General features: G+C 41.6%; 3 protein-coding genes across 5 annotated transcripts in view; all 3 read left to right on the forward strand.

The window, feature by feature from the left end:
- The first annotated feature begins 396 nt into the window (after positions 1-396).
- On the forward strand, positions 397-3406 carry LOC147135015 (homeobox protein Hox-B6a-like). The gene is made up of 2 exons (XM_086054733.1): positions 397-1204; positions 2298-3406. Exons 1-2 carry the CDS (start codon positions 637-639, stop codon positions 2567-2569), a joined length of 840 nt encoding a protein of 279 aa, XP_085910859.1. The 5' UTR covers positions 397-636; the 3' UTR covers positions 2570-3406.
- A 2161-nt stretch (positions 3407-5567) lies between these two features.
- Positions 5568-9097, forward strand: LOC147135016 (homeobox protein Hox-B5a-like). The gene is made up of 2 exons (XM_086054732.1): positions 5568-6300; positions 7135-9097. The coding sequence occupies exons 1-2, from the start codon at positions 5664-5666 to the stop codon at positions 7380-7382; spliced, it is 885 nt and encodes a 294-aa protein (XP_085910858.1). The 5' UTR covers positions 5568-5663; the 3' UTR covers positions 7383-9097.
- A 507-nt stretch (positions 9098-9604) lies between these two features.
- hoxb3a (homeobox B3a) overlaps positions 9605-20661 on the forward strand; it is a 53473-nt gene continuing 42416 nt past the window's right edge. For 2 of the 3 annotated variants that reach the window (XM_086054726.1, XM_086054728.1), the window contains exons 1-3: positions 9605-9728; positions 14803-14874; positions 18292-18464. The gene's annotated coding sequence lies outside the window, so the exon portion shown is untranslated. Of the gene's footprint in view, positions 9729-14802; positions 14875-17871; positions 18179-18291; positions 18465-20661 lie in introns of those variants that run through there. The other variant, XM_086054727.1, reaches the window with a different exon arrangement.

Raw genomic sequence — 20661 nt, forward strand, 5'->3', positions numbered from 1 at the left:
ATGGGAAAGGAGGAGGCAACACGCGCGCGTATGCACACACGCACACACACACACACACACCCCCACTCACCCCCCCACACACACACACACACACACACACCGTCCTTTCCTCCGCTTGGAAAGGAAAAGGGTGAGTGAATGCAGGCACCTTCCTATTGGACAGGGTGTGGTCAGCTGGTGCCTGCTTGCCTCCACCTTCCATACCCCTCAGCTCATCCCCCTCCTCACCCAATACCGCTTTACACACACGCACACGCGAACGTGAACGCGCGCGCCCGCGCACGCATGCTGATGCCCCCTCTCCCTCTCTCTTTCTGCATGTGCTCCACACCACCCAGACTCCCCGTGTCCCCTCTAACCCTCATCAACCTCACCCCTCCTCCCAATCTGCGATCAACTAAGTGATAGCAGAAGCCCGTCGAACTGTCGGCTATAAAACACAACAAATCATAAAGTGCAGGCTGGGGAAGCAGAGGAAGGAGGACTGGAGGGAGACGCGCTAGCTGTTAGCCGATAGCCTCATTCTACTCCTCCTTCTTTTTATCCCGCGTGCACGTTGTTGTTGTTTCGCGCCCTCCTGTCCTGCCCTCTGCCCATCTCCTCCGTTATTATCCACTTTCCTTGCCTACTGTCCTCATGAGTTCCTATTTTGTCAACTCCTCTTTCCCCGTTGCGCTACCGGGAACGGGTGGAGGCGGGCAGACGGCCGAGTCGTTCTTAGGTCAAATCCCTCTCTACTCCTCTGGATACGCCACTGATCACCCGCTCAGACATTACCCGGGAGCTGCGGCCGTCACCGCCGCAGCGGCGGCGGCGTACAACGCGAGCGGAGGTGGCGTGCAGGAGAAGCCTTACGCGGCTTCAACCTATTACCAACAGGCGAGCAACGGAGCGTATGGGGGCCATCGGACGGCGGCAGGGGTTGGTGTGGGTGCCACAACCGGCGCGAGTGCGTGTGACTATGCCACAGCCGCAGCGGCGGCTGCGGCGGCGGCTGCGGCGGCCGCCACAAGCTTCTACCGGGACAAGGACTACGCTTGCAGCCTGGAGGAGCATCCCCTCGCGCTGAGCCAGGATGTCGTGCACCGCAAGGCGGACTGCGCGACTTTGAGCGGCAAGGGGGTCTTTGGTGACACCATGGATGACAAGCAAACGGGGTCATCCCACATTTATCCGTGGATGCAGCGAATGAACGCCTGCAATGGTGAGCTCCCCTTTCTTCCCCCAACGCATCTTCCGTGCATATTTTACGATCCCCGTCATAAAACTGACGTTTGTTTCCTCTTTGAGTTTCTCCCTTTCCTCTTCCTTCCCCTCCTCCTCCTTTTCCTCCTCCTCTTCCTCTCCCACGAGTTGTTTTACGATCGCCGTTTGTTGGCCCGTCAGTCACCGCTCGCTATTTTACTGTCCATCGTAAAACGGGTATGTTTGGGCTGGAACTGTTCGCGCAGGCCGAAGCTGCTACCGAGCAGACGAGAAGAAAGAAATCAGACGATGTAAAGGGGCACGTCTTCAATCATACACTGCCTGAGTCCTTTTCGTTTTAATAATAATAATTATTATTATTCTAATAATTATAATAATATTTATAATAATAATAATAATAATAATAATAATAATAATAAACTCCAGAAGAAACGGAAACAATTGGAGTGAATAAACTGTACTTTTCTATTCATAAAAGTCAATTGAGTGAGATATGAGTAAAGTCATCTTTATGTCAGACCCCAAAGAAAAGCATAGGTCTGTTAATGTTGACAAACACGATGTTTAACCAGCTTCTTGATGATGTCATGCAGGGATACCGGGAGATGCTGAACTTCTCATGTTGTCCAAAGCTTATCCAACTCGTTCACTTTGGAGGAACACTCTCTACAACAAAGACAATATAGCGAGTAAAAGTCAATGTGGTGACAAACAAACAAAAAATTTAAGTTTCCGAAAGATCACACACCTCAGTGAGGTTCTTTCTAAAGAATGCAGAAGAATTTTATTATTACATAAAATAAAACTGCTAAACTAGTAATAAATCGTATATTTTATTGTTCATTGAGCTTGCCCTGTTGTTTAAATAAGACCAGTGGTTGTTTTGGCCTTGTTATTTATTGCCCCATTCTGTGCGTCCCGTGTATAGTTGGTAATAAATTCAGTGTTTGTTTCTGATTACATCTTTTTGACACGTGACATTCAAAAGCTAACATCAAATTTCTACATACTTAAATTGAGCTCATTATCTGATGAATCCATTCACGCTCGTCAACGTCCTAACCCTTTCTTCTACCCTCCTTCTCTCTCAGGGGCGTTTGGCAGTCCCGGCAGGCGTGGGCGGCAGACGTACACCCGCTACCAGACCCTGGAACTGGAGAAGGAGTTCCACTTCAATCGCTACCTGACGCGCAGGCGGCGGATCGAGATCGCGCACGCGCTTTGCCTCACAGAGCGCCAGATTAAAATCTGGTTCCAGAACCGGAGGATGAAGTGGAAGAAGGAGAACAAGCTGATAAACTCTTCATCCTCCTCTTCATCTACAGTGAACGGGGTCGATGAAGACGAAAAACGGACGGAGTAAGAAAAGAAAGAACAAAATTGACTATAATAAACGGGGAACAAGAAAAGACATTCTGATGAATCCATTATCATCCGCTTTCATTCCTCCAACGCCCTTGGTGTGAATTTGAAACTCTGGGAAAGTAACCTGCGTTTAATTGCATTCTATTGTTTTACATGAGAAGAAAGAAAGAGGAGCCATATGACCCCCACCTCCCTCATCGTTTAATTCAAGTCCCTTAATAGAGCCCGTTTGTATCTGTGTGGTCTGAAAGGAGAAACAGGACGGCACCTGAGGTGGCACCGTGGTTGAGAGATTGTGCATTTTGCTTTGTGAGATTCATGGTTTAAAACCAATTAGTAAATAAGTAAGCCGTTTAGGCAAAAATGTGCTGTTTAACAACACATTTCCTATTACATTCCAAAAAAGTGATGAGTTATCTCTTTTGGCGAATTTCCCCATGCTAGGCACTTGAATTTAAATCATCGATTTTTTTGGGTGGTGGGGGGGGGCGGGGGGTGATTTACAAGAATTTGTGTTAAACTTTTAGACAGACCTGTACACAAACATGGAGAGGAGACACCGAATCTAAAACGGTGTGTTTGTTTGGCACTCGTATTTAATGTCTACTGTATATTTTTAAAAAGCAGGGTCAAAATCCCTCAGCAAAATGAGCATTATAATTTTGTATAGGGAAGGGGAAATTAAGGACACCTGACGGTATGACTTTATCAAGCTGGGGTGGTGGATAACATTGGTGTTATTCCTTAATCTACCTAAAAAATTCAGGAACGTGTACATTTAGAAGTTGTATATTTTATGGGATTTTGCATTGTTTGGTTATTATGTCCGTGTTTGTCAAATACTTACCAATACTACCTATATGTCCAATAAAGTGGTGTAAGGGAATGTAATTCACGTGTGCGGAGAGGTTGCTTTTTTGTGGAGCGTCATTATAAGATAAACAATAATGCTCATTAAATTATATAAACAAGTGGCCATATATATATATATATATATATATATATATATATATATATATATATATATATATATATATATATATATATATATATATATATATATATATATATATGTATATATATATATATATATATATATTATGCCTGATTCCGTCCCCGCACGCACAGATGGCACGGGCACAATGTTGCTGGTGGTCTTCGCTAATTGATGAGCTGGCGAATGGGGCGAAAGTTGACCTGGCCTCGAGCCGAGCAGCCAGACACGTCACCCATAAACACACACTTCAGCCAGACAAAGTGGACAATGTCCTTCTGACCCTTTGAACCATACTTGTCCCCTGCGTGACCGGCGTGGGTTGCATTGCGGAGGAGAAGAGGTTTCATTCGTGTCCGTTCGTGCATTTATTTATTTATTTATTTATTTATCTATCTATTCATTGATTGATTTATTCATGCATGTATTTGTTGGTGTGCGTATCGACGTAAAAAGATGTAAACAAGACATCATCGAAGACAGGAACGATATGAATTAGTTACTTTTACCACTCCAAACACATTTCACTTTTGAAGAATATTTAAACGACATCGTCAAATGTGTTGTCAGATTTTAAATTTTATAAGCAGAATACAAAGGTAAATGTGTTTCCCTAAACAGTGTTTGTGCAGTGTGTGGTCTGCTGTATGCTTGAAGCTCATGTACACTCATCAAGAATGATGTATAAGTCTCGTTCACTTGAAGGATATTCTGAATGCTTGTTAACTCTGCCACATGACCAAAACGTGTGACATACGAGTCACACCGAATTCATATACCGGTGTTAAAAATAATTAGTTATTTTCTTGAAATAGGACTCAAATCATGTATGGTGACCGTGGGTGCTGTTGGTTTTGGTTTGTTGTAGATTATTGCGAGTTGGATTCACAGAATGATTTGAAAAAATCGTCAGTCCCCCCTGGCAAGAAGAAGTTAAACACTCTTATATTACATATTATAGTTTTCATTTTCTTGGATTACTCTGGGCTGTCTAAACTTAAAAAATAATGAATTATAGTTTAAAAAGGTATATTCCATGTTATTTTTCTATTTCATTCTGAGAAGCCAGCAGTTTGGCCTTAGCCTGACACTTCAACGACTTTAAAGAGTTTTGTGCATATTTCACATCTGGCATTTATATACCCCCCCTATACAAATTTCTGTCATAGTTTTAAGTTTTAGTGACATCTATTGATCTTGAAATCTTCATACGCCCTCGTGTTTGAGAATGTGCGATATTGCACATGAACGCATGAGTGCAAAATGCGGTTTACACCTCCAGAAACTTTAAGGCTCTGTGATTGAATTTCATCACACCTTGGAAATCAATGAATCATAAATCAACACTTCTCATCCAATGCGGTGTCACGGATCGGGTTAAACATTCTTGCCTCTCCTGCGGATCGACGGAGGCAGCAGGCCAAATGACAGACGGACTGAATATTTTATTTACTAGATCGTGGACTCCATGAGGCAGTCACAATTATAGATTATACCATATCAAATTAAAATCAAAACACGAAATTAGAAACTGAAAACATTTGCCTTCATCTTTTGGATTCCTAAATTACCTTTTTTTGACCAGGTTGATCCCAAATCCATGGGCAAAGATCGGCTATAGCTAAACCTGATCCCTTTTCATTTTAACCTCTGCAATAAATTTTAACAGCAGTAGGTGGCGCTCTGAGCTCATCTGCAGTAGTGTGTGCACGCGTGTGAGAGTGACAGAGAGGGAGGGAGCGAGCGCTTGCCCCCGCCCATGCCTTAATCATTAGAAACCTCAGAACATGAATTACCTATCCAAGTCAGCGGCGAGAATTTACGACGGGTCAACAAAACCACGTGACTGCTCCCTTCAGCTCTCTGCGCCCCATCCCGCCCTACCCAACCCACTCCCTCAAACACACACTCACCACCCCACCCCCATATTTGGACGGCGCATACATAGCTAAAAACCAAGTACAGTGCATCGCCATAATTCACTAATACTGTACATCATAAATCCATGCAAGTAGCGTCAGAAGGACCACCAGGAATCCTCCAAATTAGACCCCCTGACATTTAACTATAAGCGAAGCAGCTCTCTAAAGCAATCTAAATGAGCTCTTACTTTGTAAACTCGTTCTCAGGGCGCTACCCAAATGGCCCCGACTATCAACTGCTAAATTATGGACCCGGCAGCGGTGCGTACAGGGACGCGCACCACGCGACTGGCTCTTACGGCTATGGCTACAATGGGATGGACCTGACGGTCGCAAGCCGGGGAGGGGGCGACACCAACGCCTCAAACACCGAAGGACACTTCGGGAGAGGTTCGGTCGCCGGGGACTCTCGGAGCTTTGGCCCCCTGGACAGCGAGAGGAGTTGCAGGCAGTCGTCCAGCTGTTCCATCGCCTCCATGAGAGACTCCCTGTCGTCAACTCATTGCGCAGACAGTAAGCACAGTAGTCGGAGCTCGTCGCCCCTCTCGGATCAAGCAGGAAGCGGTATTCTTAGCTCCCTTAGCCTGCCCTCAGCCGCGTCCAGCGGGAGAGCGACGCAGCGGTTCACGGAGCGGAACGAAAACGCAGCAGAAGCGGATGAAATGCAGCACAAGCATCCGGTGGCCGTACGCATAACGCAGCCTGCACATGAACAAGACGGCGGCCAGGCGGCCGACTCAAACCCGGGCAGCACGACGTCCAGCGAGTCTCCACAGATATTCCCCTGGATGAGAAAGCTGCACATTAGCCATGGTACAAGCGTGTCTATTTTTCCAGCATACGTTGTGATAAACACACATCGCGCTCCATTCGTGCCTTTATTTGGACACTTTGAAACTATACCATACAGTTAATGTAGCCTACACATTCAGCATATTCTCATAATAATTAATTAGCTACTGCGAAACCCGATTTGATTTTAGATTCCCACATCTGACTGTTTGTAATATAGCTGATGTTGTTTTACAAACAGTAAATCAATAAGACATGCATTTTATTCATGCTGAAGCGTTCGTTTGGTCCTTTCATTTATTCATTGTCTGTATTAGAGGCCAACGATGCGAATCGTTGCCCCTGGTCTTTCTAGTTTAGCAAATTCCACAAAAGTGTCATAAATCTGCCAAGATAGCGATAAGACGGGCAGTAAAAGCTACAGGAGAAGTGCAGAAAAGACGTAGCCGGGTGGGAAAACCGGGCAAAAAAAAGATCGAGGCCAGCAAGACTTTTGAGCTTGTTGCTTTGAAAATGAAAGCTTTATTTTACGCAGGCACTTTATTTGGGAATTGATGCAGAAGATGGGGCTCACCCCCGCACTAACACACACACGCACACACACACACACACACACGCACCCCCCAACACACCCACACGCACACGCACACCCCATACACACGCACACACACGCGCGCACACTCGCACGCGAGGCCTTGAGACTGGGGGAGAAGACTAATAGTTTACTGATATGCGCGTGCATGAGTCTCTATATAATTTTAAATCCATTTCTTGTGTGCATTGCTTATTACCACTAAGGTGACGTGTTGATGCTGCTAACGGCCCCCAACTTTTTGTCCGCTTCAAACCCCTCAGATATGACGGGCCCCGACGGGAAACGTGCACGGACGGCATACACCCGCTACCAGACACTCGAGCTGGAGAAGGAGTTTCACTTCAACCGCTATCTCACGCGCAGGCGGCGGATTGAGATTGCGCACACGCTTTGCCTCACCGAGCGCCAAATTAAAATCTGGTTCCAAAATCGAAGGATGAAGTGGAAGAAGGACAACAAACTGAAAAGCGCGAACCTTGGCACTACCGGGCCAGCCTTCCAACCTTAGCAATGAGCATTATTAGGCTATTCGTTTTCATTTGAAATCCTGCGCCTATTAGACCTATACTGTCACCGATTTCTTCTTGCGCTCCCAAGAGAGTGACAAAAAAGGCAACAATAGAAGATAGCAAGAGTGTAAAGAAGGCAAAGCAACTACCACAAACCAGATTCCAAATCCAATTCCAAGTGTGTATTCATCACACTTCATTTGTGACCCAATACTGCACTTTCCTCTACATGGTTGGCTTCTATGTTTTACGTCAATGTTAAACTATGAATGTGGTACTTGGTAGAGTGTTTTTGTGTTGTCGTTTTGAAAAAGAAAAATCCGCCTTTGAGTTAAGGCACACAAAAAAAACAATGAAATCTTACATATACTCTAAAAACACTTTTGTAAAAAAAATAACCCACTTTGGGTCAAAAACAGACGATCCACTACTTTGGTCAATTTGACACAACTTGTTGTTTTTTTTGTGTACAAAACAGCCCAATTTTGTGGTGTTGTTTTGTACAAAACGACCCATTAATTGTTTTTTTTCTGCAAAATCAGCCCTGAAAGTCGGGTTAAATTGACCCAAGTGGATTGGTCCATTTTTACCCGAATTGGGGTACTTTTAATCCGATTGTTTTTAGAGTGACATTGCTAAGTCTGGTATACTTGTTGCATGGTGGAAATTGTTTATGCCTATAGTACAAATTTTAAAATGTTTATTGTAAGTTATTTGAGCCTCCAGCCATAACGTGTGTAGCCTATAGTCTAAATATCCCCATGCATATTGAGGCCATTAAAATTCGCTCTGGAGTTTTTGGTCTTCTCAGCATGCATGTGGAAAGTTGTTTTTTTAAACTTCCAACGTTTCAGGCAATTTTGTCCTATATCCATTTAAATGTAATTGTTTATTATTGTCATCATGGAACCTATGTGTGTAAGTAGAATGTATTTTAAGTGTATGATTGACGTATATTATTAGCACCTGACAAACCTGATCCTCTTGAGGTCTTTTATGCATAAAAGTATACATTTTATGTACAGTGTTTAGTTTGACAAACTATTGTAGTTTGCGGTATCGAGTTGAACTGCATGCGCTACTGAATTTTTTCAAATATTACACTCTCGATATAATGCAGCCCACTCCTACAAAATACAAATTATAGCATAATAATAAACAAGGGCATATGTTAAACAAATACCCATTAAACTTCTAAAGTCATATTTGAGACAGCAATTTTACCACCATTGATGGTCAATAGAACCAAACATTGATAAACAAGAACCAGCAAACGTCCATCAATGGCATCAATAAGATTAGGGATTGTACAAAATCCCTTCAGGAGCATCGCACTTTGGCATGAGCTGTGCTCCAAAACAGAACAGGCTGACAGTTTTGTTTGGCATGACAGCTTGAACTGAAATGCATTGGTCACATCATGCTCTGCTTCTGCAAATAACTCGAAGCTAATGTCATGGCACGCATAGATCTATCAAAAACACATCACATTATGCCTGAATGTATTAAAAAAAAAAAGTAAGGCATTAGTTAATTGAAATTGTTAACGGCTTCAGTGCCCTGTTTGACCCAGAGACGGCACTTCTTTGCTCAGCAGCTTCACAGCCTAAAACACGTCCATCACCAAACAAGGTGTTCCAAAAACACACGCAGAGCAGTGGCAAATTTCTGATCTCCTCATCAGATCTGACAAAAGTTGTTCTAAAGTCTCCAAAGGCTCTACATTTTAGTCAACACTAGTAAATTCACCTCAGCTGCTAGATTCATGCAATAAAATATAAAAGCTTCAAAACTCACCTATACTGATGTATTCAAGTATATTCAGTCTCCTTTTCTTTGTTGCTTTTTTTTTTCTACGAGACCATTGCCTGCCTCCGTTCTATGTGCTCGTGAATTGAGCTATTTCCAAGCTAACTATCCCCTGCTTAGGTCGCACCATAAAAACGAATGCAGCTTTGACATTTCCATGTCAAACAGATGAGTGCTTTTTATCTTCAAGTTGCATCGTAAAGTTCAGGCCTGCATGGCCTCAGACCGATGCCGCTCACTGGCTGTCCTCCGGTCACGTGGGGTCCATAAAGCCAGTTTTATGGTTTTGGGGAGTTGACATTGTACAATATATTTCAGATTCCAGAAAACAAGTGACGGTTTAACTGCTTCTCAGGGATCCTAAAGGGGTCAGTAAAGTAGAGACAGAGCAGCAGAGGGAGGGAGAGCGGATAGTCAGCACAGGCCACGCAGGATGGTCAATGCTCCCGCTCGGGTCCACAGAAGGCTCGGAGGTTCGGTCACGGTCGCTGAGGACGCTGAGAAAAATCTAAAGCAGGAAGGAAAGAGGGCACAAAGTAAGTACATGTACTGTTTATGCGCGGGTCGCTTAGGAAACGTAAGAGAGGCGTTTGCTTACAGTGTCACCGTGTTCCATAATGCAAATATTCCGGATGAATCCGTTAGAGTTAATTGACTGAAGCGTTTGTAGCGTGCACATGATGATTGGTTCTCACTGTCATCAAACAGAATATTTAACATTTCTAACAGAGAGAGCACGTTGTGTATATTCGTGTGTGTGAACTGGGAAACTAAAAATGAGTACAACTGTCAAACGCATAGCATTCATTCATAAAGTAAGATGAACTTTCATGTTCGTGAATTTAACGCGCTCGTCCGTTGATCTTTGCAGATCATGCCGTGGATATGTAGATAAGTGTGTTTTAGATGTAGAATTCATGTTATATCCGAATCTGTTTTTTTAGTTGCTCATTTGAAGTGCCAACAGTGCGCGTATAATGTATAATTAAAAATACACGAAAGCATAAACTCAATTTTGGCAATGTCGGATTACATGTACTTTATGCACAAATTAATCTAATGTGTTTTTTGAGTGTGTAAGAATCACTGAAAATCATCTTGGTGATTATTTTCATTTCTGAAAGACCAAAAAATGAAATGAAATGTAAAAAAGAATTTTTAGCGTTTTGAATAATTTTCAACAAAGAATGTAATTTGAAAAAATATTTGCAATCATTATGTAATAATAATTTGGTTTATAAAGGACAACATGCCATTATGCAGTCCGACCGTGTTTGTGAAAATCAGTTCCAATGCTTCAACCGATGCCTGACTGTGGGATTCTACCGGTCACGTGGCACTGTCATGTGGTATAGCTTGTCACAAATGTCCACCTTGTCAATTAATCACCGGTGTCACGGTGACCGCTCTCATTCCTGTGAGCTATACATGGCAATTGCATTCTCAACTATTTTATCACCATCCAATTAATTCCAACGATCATCTGTGCTTTGCGTATTCCCATTGATTTTAATTGAAATGTTCAAATACACAAACTTATACGTAACACTCCAATTCGTCCATATATATATATATATATATAGAGAGAGAGAGAGAGAGAGAGAGATAGATAGATAGATAGATAGATAGATATAAATATATTAGTACTGTCAAACGATCAAATTAAAAAAAACAATTAATTGCACAATTTTGCATAATTAATATAATATAAATATTTATACGTGATTAATCGTATTTTTTTTTACAAAGCTTGGAACTGATACTTACTTGAGTAAAATCTTGGAATTAGAAAAGTATATTTTTGATTCAAAGACTGTTCTAATACCTTGATTTGATTTTTGAATACGATTCTTTTCCGGTAAAATACAACTGCTGAACGATACACCAAAGACGTGCAACTAATTGGTGTTTGAATTTAGCTTTGCAAAGTGCGCAAATTATTTTGCATTCCTTCAAAGAGCCATCCATCAACTTTTTAAAGTAAAACTACATAAAGGTCCCTCTTTGTGACAGTGACTCTCCATAAGTTTGGCTGCAGAGGGAAGCTGTCACAGGAACTAAATAAAATTGAGTTAATATTTTCAATTTAATTGATCTCCATAATTAACGCTTTAACTTTGACAGCCCTAATATATGGGGACATATATATGTACCATGACAGATTCACCATGAAGTTGTATTGCTTTTCAATTTTTACTTCACATGGTCCATATGTGACTTATCAGTTGGCTATTACAGCATGAATTTCCCTATTCAGTCAATCGACAGAGCAGTAAATACAAAAGAGAGCAATGGTTGTGTCAAGAATTGCAGCCTGGGTCTGCCAGGAAATTTAGCTTGAGTAAACAGGAAGTCAAAAACTCCCCTTTTCCTTTTATACCTCAGTGATGATACATGAGGAACCCCCCACATCAGATTCCCCAACCCTATATGCAAGGAGCATAGACGAAAACAAACGACATATACTGTATGCACAGACCCATATGAACACAAATAGGCTATTTTTGAAGCGAGAAAAAACGTGACGTATGAGAAGGCGTTGGAGCAGCTCTTGTATAGGCTCTTTTGTCTTTACTCTGTGTGTGCGCGTGTGCACGCATGCGTGCGTGTGTGTACACAGGCAGCTCCACCCTGCAGAGCTGCTTTTCCTCCATTATTCGTAATATGTGCATAGGCTGTCTTGCTCCTTTGAGCTTGTCCACAGTGCCACAAGGCGCTAACGTGGCCTTCACAGGTGATGACGAGTCGGGTGAGTAACAAATATGACTTGGCCCCTTTTTTCTTTGCATTGCAGAGGTGTGTGTTTATCTGGGAGTTGGACACTTAAGACTTTTGTGGAGGAGTGATCAAGGAGTGTATTGTTCAATTTGAGAGACGTGTACACGGATACAGGCATGACTTGGGTTGAGTTTTTTACATCTACCCTTGTGTTAAAGTTCATGCATACTTTATGTACTAATACTTGTCAGAGGCACACATTAAATCCTTGTGGAGTTCTCTACTTAAAATCCAACATGATCACTCACACCTGGCTCAGACTATTCCACTTGAGTATGCTCGAATTGCTTTCATTTTGAACTGCGTCTTCTGCATACTGATGGCGGCCCGTGAATAATGTCCCAAGCAGGAGTCATTGCGAGGTCAGCAGACAGGCTGCAGCCATACTGCTCATGCGCGGGCGTGGGAGGAAAGGCCCCCTCTCATGTGTGTTTGCTTATGTCACTTACACGGAGGAAAGAAAATAGCCTAACAACTCACTGTTTTTGTTTGTGCATCAATGTCCCAATTTCCAGGTCACAGGAAAAGGAAGTTTACCGCAGGCAAACAAATTCGTCCCGGGCCAGTTGAATAAATACATAAATATATCACACAGATTTGTAAAACAAAGGAGGGCATTGGACCATAATAGTGAATGGGTGTGTATATATTTATATTTTCATGTTCAATACATGACATTGTCTTTTGGAAAAAAAAAAGGGATTAACTAAGTTTTTCCCACATTTTTTCCCCTCCTCCACCACACGTGATTCAAATGATCAGCTCACCAGCAAGCTCTTCAGGAGCCTGATAATCATCTTGATCATTTCAATCATCTAAAATATGCAGGAGAGCGGCCCTAAAAGACCAGTGTTTGACACCTGTGGGTTAATTGAACACGAAGCTGATATACTTGCAGGAAGTCATGACTTAAAGGGACACTTGGGTGAGCTTAACATTGGCCCTTATATAATAGGTTTGCATGTAAAACTGACATTAGTACTAAAATGCCCACCTCAAAAGACTCTGTCGTGATTTAAGGGCTTTTTTGTGATTAGGTTTACGACAAATTTTCTTTTAGCTTTTGTTATGTTTTCGTTCTCAGCTGTCCACGTCATGGGAGGGAGCCAAGCGTGGAAATATTGCTCGCTTTGTCAGTTCTGTTGTCTAAAACGGTGACTGATCGCCACCAAAATGCAAATACACATTACTACTCTTGTCCACTTCAACCTGTTAAAGTATAAAAGTGTTCTGCACAGGAGTTTGGATTTATTGACATAAAACGTGATCTCATCATGATCACCTCCACAAAATCAAAAATACTGTGGCGATTGCTCCTCCATTTTCACAAGCTGAAGCGGACAAGAGCATGAATGCGCACACGAACCCCGACTGGTTATATTTCGGACATTTAGCGACGCCAAACTCGTATCAGCTCTTAGGAGAGAGACGGCGGCTTGCAGCAGCAGCAGGCAGATTGGAGCTTTACGTCCCCCTTTTCCCTCCCTGGCTAAAGGTAGGATAATGGGACGGCTAATAACAACAAGTAGCTCCAGGTCCTTAAAACAAAAGGTGTTAGCACAACAACATTAGCTCCTTACTCTGCGTCCAGCCTGCGTCGATCTTCAAGTTGCGGGGTTGCCTCCCAAGCAGTCGCGTGCGTTGTCAAACAGAGAGCTGCCAGAGAGTGAGTTAAGCCCTTATAGAACAAGGGTCAATGTTCAGCGAACAAAAAGTTCCAGCGAGGCTGACCCCACAACCGAGTGTGGCCGCATTGGAACGTACCTTTTCGGCTGCTTACGTTCCAAATTGGACGGCGTGTTGTCGGTCGAGAAAATGGGGACATTCCTCATCCAAATAAATGTGCACGTCTACTCATTTCCACTTTAGTCTCTGTAAATATCCTGACTGGTGTTAAATGCCTCGCTCGTCCTAACCGTGATCAGCAAAGAAGCAGTGTTTTGTTTTGTTTTGTTTAAGCAAAGAAGCAGTGTGCGCTCGTCCCAGCATAAATCTATGTAGCTCTGCTCACTTCCACATTTCCTCATTCTCATATAAATCAGCCACGGAGAGGTTAATCCTTTTGATATGTTGAAGTGGTCATTAGTAAGGATGTCCACATACATTTTGGTGCCAATTGATCACCGTTTTTGGACGTTATAAGTAATGAAAGTACAATGATTTCCAATGGAGGGTTTGGAATCGGTTACTCCCGTGACTCCGGCCAAACAGGGATAAAACGCTAGGGGGCGCGGCCATTCCCCTCATTAGCAAGGGGCATTATTCACAGAGTCACTTATTTCCTAATTTCTCCCAAATTTATTGATAAAATAGAAAATGACAACCCTTTTCATTTTCCTGATCAAAAAATATATAAAATGAACTTGTTAGTGAAAACATGGCCATCCCGGCCCCACCGTCCCTTTAAAGATATTGCATGAAAGGCAACAGGTATAGTACAACTCAAGTATAGTATGTTCCTTCTGCCATGATGGAAGAGCATTTCATGTTCTGCTTGTCATTGGCATATATGAAGAAAGATATATTTGCAATTAACTCATTCAGTACCAGACTTTTTCAGACCCACTGTGAAATGAATTATATAAATATATCTTTGGAATAGAATGAGTTTTAATATATCATCCTTTTTGGATGTATGAAATGAAATTAAAAATGAAATCATCATTTTTTCACTTACGATGTGAAATTGGATCATTTCGCGCGACATCCCCGACAAAATCTCACAGCTCACTATCATTGCCGCAACACCCTTTGGGAGTCCAACCAATCCTTTCTGCATACAAGGACTTTAGTGGGATTTTTACGATGGAATTTGTCTGTCTCTTGCTTCAGTGTTGAGGAGTATCCAAAGAATGCAGCTCTCCCCCACTGCCACCAGAGACCGCTTGAGACCAGGAGGACAAGGTGAGCCAGTCCATCAACCCTGGAACTACAGATAACCTCCCATATTTGCTTTACCATTCAAATCCACACACACGTCAAAACTGCATGTCACAAGAGTTCTTTGATGTTGCACCGAGAGTGTGAAGACAGCTGTAATATATGGACGCACATATATAGCGCTTTATCGACACCATGACCGAAGCCTCCCATTCACACACACATTCTTACACCAATGGGAGGCTGCTTCCACTGGGAGCAAATTAGGGTTCATTGTTTTGCTCAAGGACACTTCAATTAGTTGCAAGTGTTGAGGATCGAACCCACAACTTTCGGGTTGGGAAACGACCGCGCTACCCCTCCTGAGCCATGCTGCCCTATCACGTCTTGTAGCGTGAAATGCAGAGTGTAACAGAGTGGTCATTTCAGTCTGACTCGTTAAAATCTACTTCAATCTAGTGATGGTCTCCCTCCAATGTAAAATCTTGTAATGCTGCAAGTAATTCATTGACCCCGCTTCCTGCTCCACAGCACCAAGCCTTATTATCAGAGCAGAATTCTTGCGTGTCAACTACATAGCCCACAGCAAAAGGTTCAAGGAGTTGAAGGGTCAAAAGTTTACAGTCATGCGTGGGTTCAGCCCCTCGCCTCGCCTCTCCTCTCCTCACACTCTTCTCCAAACCAATTGCTGTAAGTCAACACAAAAACGGGAGGGCAGCAGAGAGGTATGAAGGAGGTACAGATGAGAGAAATGATGACAGCAGGCAAAGGAGAGGTGAATACATGACCTTCCTTTTCCAGAGACAAAAGCATAGGGCTGCTGCTATACAATGTATAGAGTGACTGAGTGTGGGGTGAATGGAAAGGAAACTAGGTCAAATTGAGGGGTCGGGTGTGGAGATCTTGGCTATTGGGTGACATGGAGATGCTTTGGTGTGAGTTGCAGATTTTGCTAACACTTGTTAACATCTGTAATATACATAGTCATAGGCACATGCACATATTTATAATTGAAAACATGATGGTTGAATTTACTCAATTTTGTGTTTCAACTAGTGGGCCTGCTGGCAACATATTCTTGAAAAAAAAATGTTTTTTCGATTGACTTCTACTTCAAGAAATCTATCAGATCATTATATTTCATGCAACCACTTGACAAAATAAAATGGAATAAATTCAACATTCCATTTCTTTCAGTGTATATGTTCAAACAAAAATATCTACAATTAGTTGGTTCAACAAAATTGTATTTCGCTAAATGAATGATAAATGAGGTGGAAATTCCTTCCATCATTTTATTACATTCACCCCAAAAAATTGTTTCTATATTACGCCTTCCCCAAAAGCCAGTCGGGATAGTCTGCAGCTGCCCAGAGACCCTATAAGCAGTACATAGAAAATGAATAGCTGTGTTAAATATTCTGGATGTACAGCACACTACAGAGAGGTGTCTAGTATTTTGACGCTGATATTTTTATCTCATTATACTGTGGAAGTACACAAAAAAATATATGGTTGAATTTAATCCATTTTATTTTGCCAAGTGGTTGCACAAATTAAAATCATCTGTATCCAGACACATTTAAAAGTATAGTCTGCTTAAAAAATCTATCTGGATTCAGATGATTTTATGCTGTGCAACCACTTGACGAAATAAAATTGAGTAAATGATGCGCAACATTTTTTCAGTGTAACAACTGTTGGTTAAATTAATTATGGTGTTTGTTTCTTATTACACATTATTAAATTAAGAAATCATAGCCATCAAGTAAATTGGACGACATCTACATTATCAATCAAGAATCATAGCTCCTCCAAGTTGTTGACCACAGGCATTGAAGCAAACATGCGCTTTTATTCTTCTGCTTGATTGAGAGAGTCAAAGTCTATTTCTCATCACACAATTGAAATATTCACATGGCAGCTACATCCTCCCACTATCCGATATTTGTGTTGTGATATTGCTCTTGTTAGCAATTTGCATAAGGAGAGCAAAATTCTCAAATGTATTACTGGATTCGCTTTTTGTCCTATACCCACGTATAAGTCAAACGTCGGATGCATTGCTAAAAATGACATTAAAGAGGAAGCCCTCTTTCCTTGGTTCGTTCTGAGTTCACCATTGATTGGGTTTAGGTCGTTTATCGTTTGCCTGTCTGTCTGCAACTTGAGTGATAACCAATCAATTTTGCAGTTTTTTTTTTTATGGCTAAAGTATGGTAAGGCACCGTGACGTTTTGTGCATGAGTGTGTGATCAAAGGGTCCAATATATGCGTATAAACACTGAAAAAAATGGAATGATGAATTTACTCAATTTTATTTAGTCAAGTGGTTGCACTAGATATAATCATGTGAATCCACTTTCTAAGTAGACTATACACCTCTTTAAAAAATGTATCTGGAGCCAAAAGATTTTAATCCAACCCTAACCACCTGATGAAATAAACGGAGTAAATTCAACATTCCATTTTTTTTTCAAATAATAAGAATTAATGTAAAAATTGTTCAGGCAAAGTTGTGCACATCTGGCTATAGATTAAAATGGATTTGAATAAATGTAAAATATAATAATAATAATTTTTAAAAAAATCCAAATCCACCTGAGATTTTAGATGTGTGCTTGCAACTTTAATTTAAAACGGTTTTTTTTTCGTTATAAGTATTTACTCATTGTAAAGCCACCGTGCGTCATTAATTGTTTCACGACAAAAGGAAATGAGAAATGACATTCAAAGAGAGGAAAAATCTGTTTTAGAGAGCGATATAAAGACCAGCCCACCCCCAACGCAGCCATCGGCCATTTTTCTTCAAATTAATGACTCCTAACTCAATTTGCTATGACGGAGGGAGCGAAAATCACAATGCAGAACGAGGGAGTAGGCGAAAGAAATGGGCTAAGTGGCCCAAAGAAAGAGTGCGGAAGAGGGGACGCGGGTGGGGTGGTAGTGGGGTGGGGGCTAAACAGGGAGGGGGGCTTGAGGGCTTTTGCTCGGGGTGAACGGAAGGTCAGTAGTCACAACATGACGTTGAAAACAGGGACGCGCCTCTTACGTTTAACAATGCGTGTACCTTACCGGGAGATTAATTGGGAAAACTTGAGTCCACACACACGCACGCGCGCGCGCACGCACGACGTGAGTCAATGCCTCTAAGAGCACGCAGTCCTCGGCAGCCCTCAGCCCCAAACCGCTTGCATCAATAACAGGGAAAGACTGCAAGGGACCTGCCACACGTGTGTCGGGTGTGAAATGGCGATCGCGTCATGGTTGTGCACTGGAGAGTGGTGTCGCGGTGTTTGTGGATTTTCATCACCACGGCGATTTCAAGGTTATTTTTAACACCTACAGTCTGCAAGTGGCTGCTACTGAAAAGTATTTTCTTGTGCGTTTGAGGGTCTCAGTGTGTGGAAAATAACAGCGACATCCAATATCTCTTTGTAGTTTGTTGACACCATGTGGGGACGGCGAATAATGGATGGGAGAAAGGCATGCGGAGAATATCAGAGTTGCTTTTGCGGATCAACACAACGAAAAGGATCCGTTCAAGAAAATGTGACACGATGAGACGATGAAAATGGGCTGAAAGTGGAGCCGGATTCGAGAGCGACACAAGAGTGAGTATAAAGAATCGTGTTGTAAGGGAGGGTGGGGATATCCCTCTTGTCGTTAGCGTACGTGCGTGCTTGCGCGTGCGTGGGTATCAAGTGGTGCAGGTGGTGAGAGGATACGTGCTGCAGAGCCGTCAAATGTACTGCATGTCTCCTTTGCTGATTCGTTTTGAGATTTAATCACAACGAAGCCTTGACGTCAGTGAGTTAAGTTCACCTGCGCAAACACCATTGAGTCACATACGAATTCAAATTTATATAGCACTGTATTTGCATAATAAATCATTTTACACGCAAATAGAACACGATGATTTGAATATCACTGTTTTGTATTTTATTTTATTTTGGGGGTTTTCCTGACATAAATTTACGACTATGACTGCGCTTGAATATTAAAATTTCCCCAACTGCCTCAATTCACGGTCAGGCCTGAGAATAATGGGAACATTTGTTCGTCACTCTGCATAACAAGAGAACTGGGAATGGGGCAAAAGGTTTATTTTTCAAACGATACACAAAGGAGCAAAACTGCATTGCTCGAATTTGCCTGCCGTTGACACTTCTTTGTCCTCTGAATAATATTTCAAAACATTGACAACCAGTCTTTGTTAATAAAAAGGTATAGGCTAGTCACGTTGTCTCTATTCTCTATTCTCTGATCCACTGATCCACTGTAATATAGTATATATATATATATATATATATATATATATATATATATATATATATATATATATATATATATATATATATATATATATATATATATATATATATATATATATATATATATATATATATATATATATATATATATATTATTGAAATCAGCAACTGTGTTTGCAATGACTTCTTGATGCCGTTTTATTCGCTTTTACGCGATTTACACACAAAACAAATAAAATACTATATCAAGTTAATAGCCTACTGCAACTATTTCCCCACCAACAGAAAGTAAATAAGGGTATTTTATTGTCATTTTCTTTGTTTCTTCGTGTCATGTTTGGATAGGAATATATGCGGTTTAGTTCACCAACTTGGTGAGTGACTCTGGCAGAAAATTGACCTTCATGTGAACTACGTTGCGCAGCCTAAACAAAGGCTGCTGCTGACAAACTTGACATAGGCAGGGGAAGTGTCACAACCACACTCAACACACCTTGATCGATACCTGGGATGATAGCAGAGCGGGAGGTCAAGTTGAATGCGCCCACACCTGCATGGGAAGGAATAGAATAGAATAGAATAGAATGGCATTTGGTGCATAATGCAATGAAGTTCGTTACAAACACAATACCTCTTCTTTAAAATGGCTTCTGATTTTTCAGTTCAGTTCCGTGATGTTTGACCTACTAGAGAAAACGGAGAACAGCAATATTGCTTAAAGCTATATCAGTGTTACAAAATCAATGTGACGGCAGAACAGGGACAGCTTTACACTCCACACAAATTTGATGGACTAAAAAAAATAACCCGAAATTTACTTGAAATCGTAAAACAGCGATTTAGCTGTTAAGCTGTTATTAAGATGTGAAAGTTAGAGAACGAAAGATAAAAAGAAACCATGAACAAATGAACGCAAGATAGACAAAAAAGAAAGCAATGAGGGGGAAAAAGTTGACCGATCCCCAATTATTAAAGTAAAAAACAAACTCTGATAAACACATTTTCATTACAAAGGACAGTTATTAATTTCTCTTACATTTTTCAACCAGTTTTTCAACAACTATTTTAGATTGTCCAGTATTTAAACGAAACGTTAATTCATAGTTCAAATTTGCTTGCGTTCAAAAACAAACATACTATTATTGTAACACATAAATGTAGTGTTTTTCGTTTGTTTATACAGTAACTAATACTTCAACAATTAGCATTATAATGGCATTTTTCTTGGTGGGCCTTGTTAATATTTGCATAGTTGTCAGGTATTATGCAGGCTTATTCTGTCAGCCTGGTAAAATGCCTCATAATGCCATGCAGTAGGCAAGTCATTTAAAACCCCCTCCAACATCAACCACCCTTTTCACTCTATGATTTAGTTCGGGCTTCAGCGTGGCACTGAGGCCACGGTGACAAGGAAGTGATGCGACACACGTACAAAAAGTGCACACACACTTACTTGAGGTGTTTTAAGTTGAGACGGTTCCCGTAAGCAATTATTATGGTTTGACGCAGCATAAACCCCTGAGAGACTCTGTCTTCT

This window comes from Filicampus tigris, chromosome 16 (genome assembly GCF_054856515.1).
Source record: "Filicampus tigris isolate MCC_2025a chromosome 16, RoL_Ftig_1.0, whole genome shotgun sequence".
NCBI lineage: Eukaryota > Metazoa > Chordata > Actinopteri > Syngnathiformes > Syngnathidae > Filicampus > Filicampus tigris.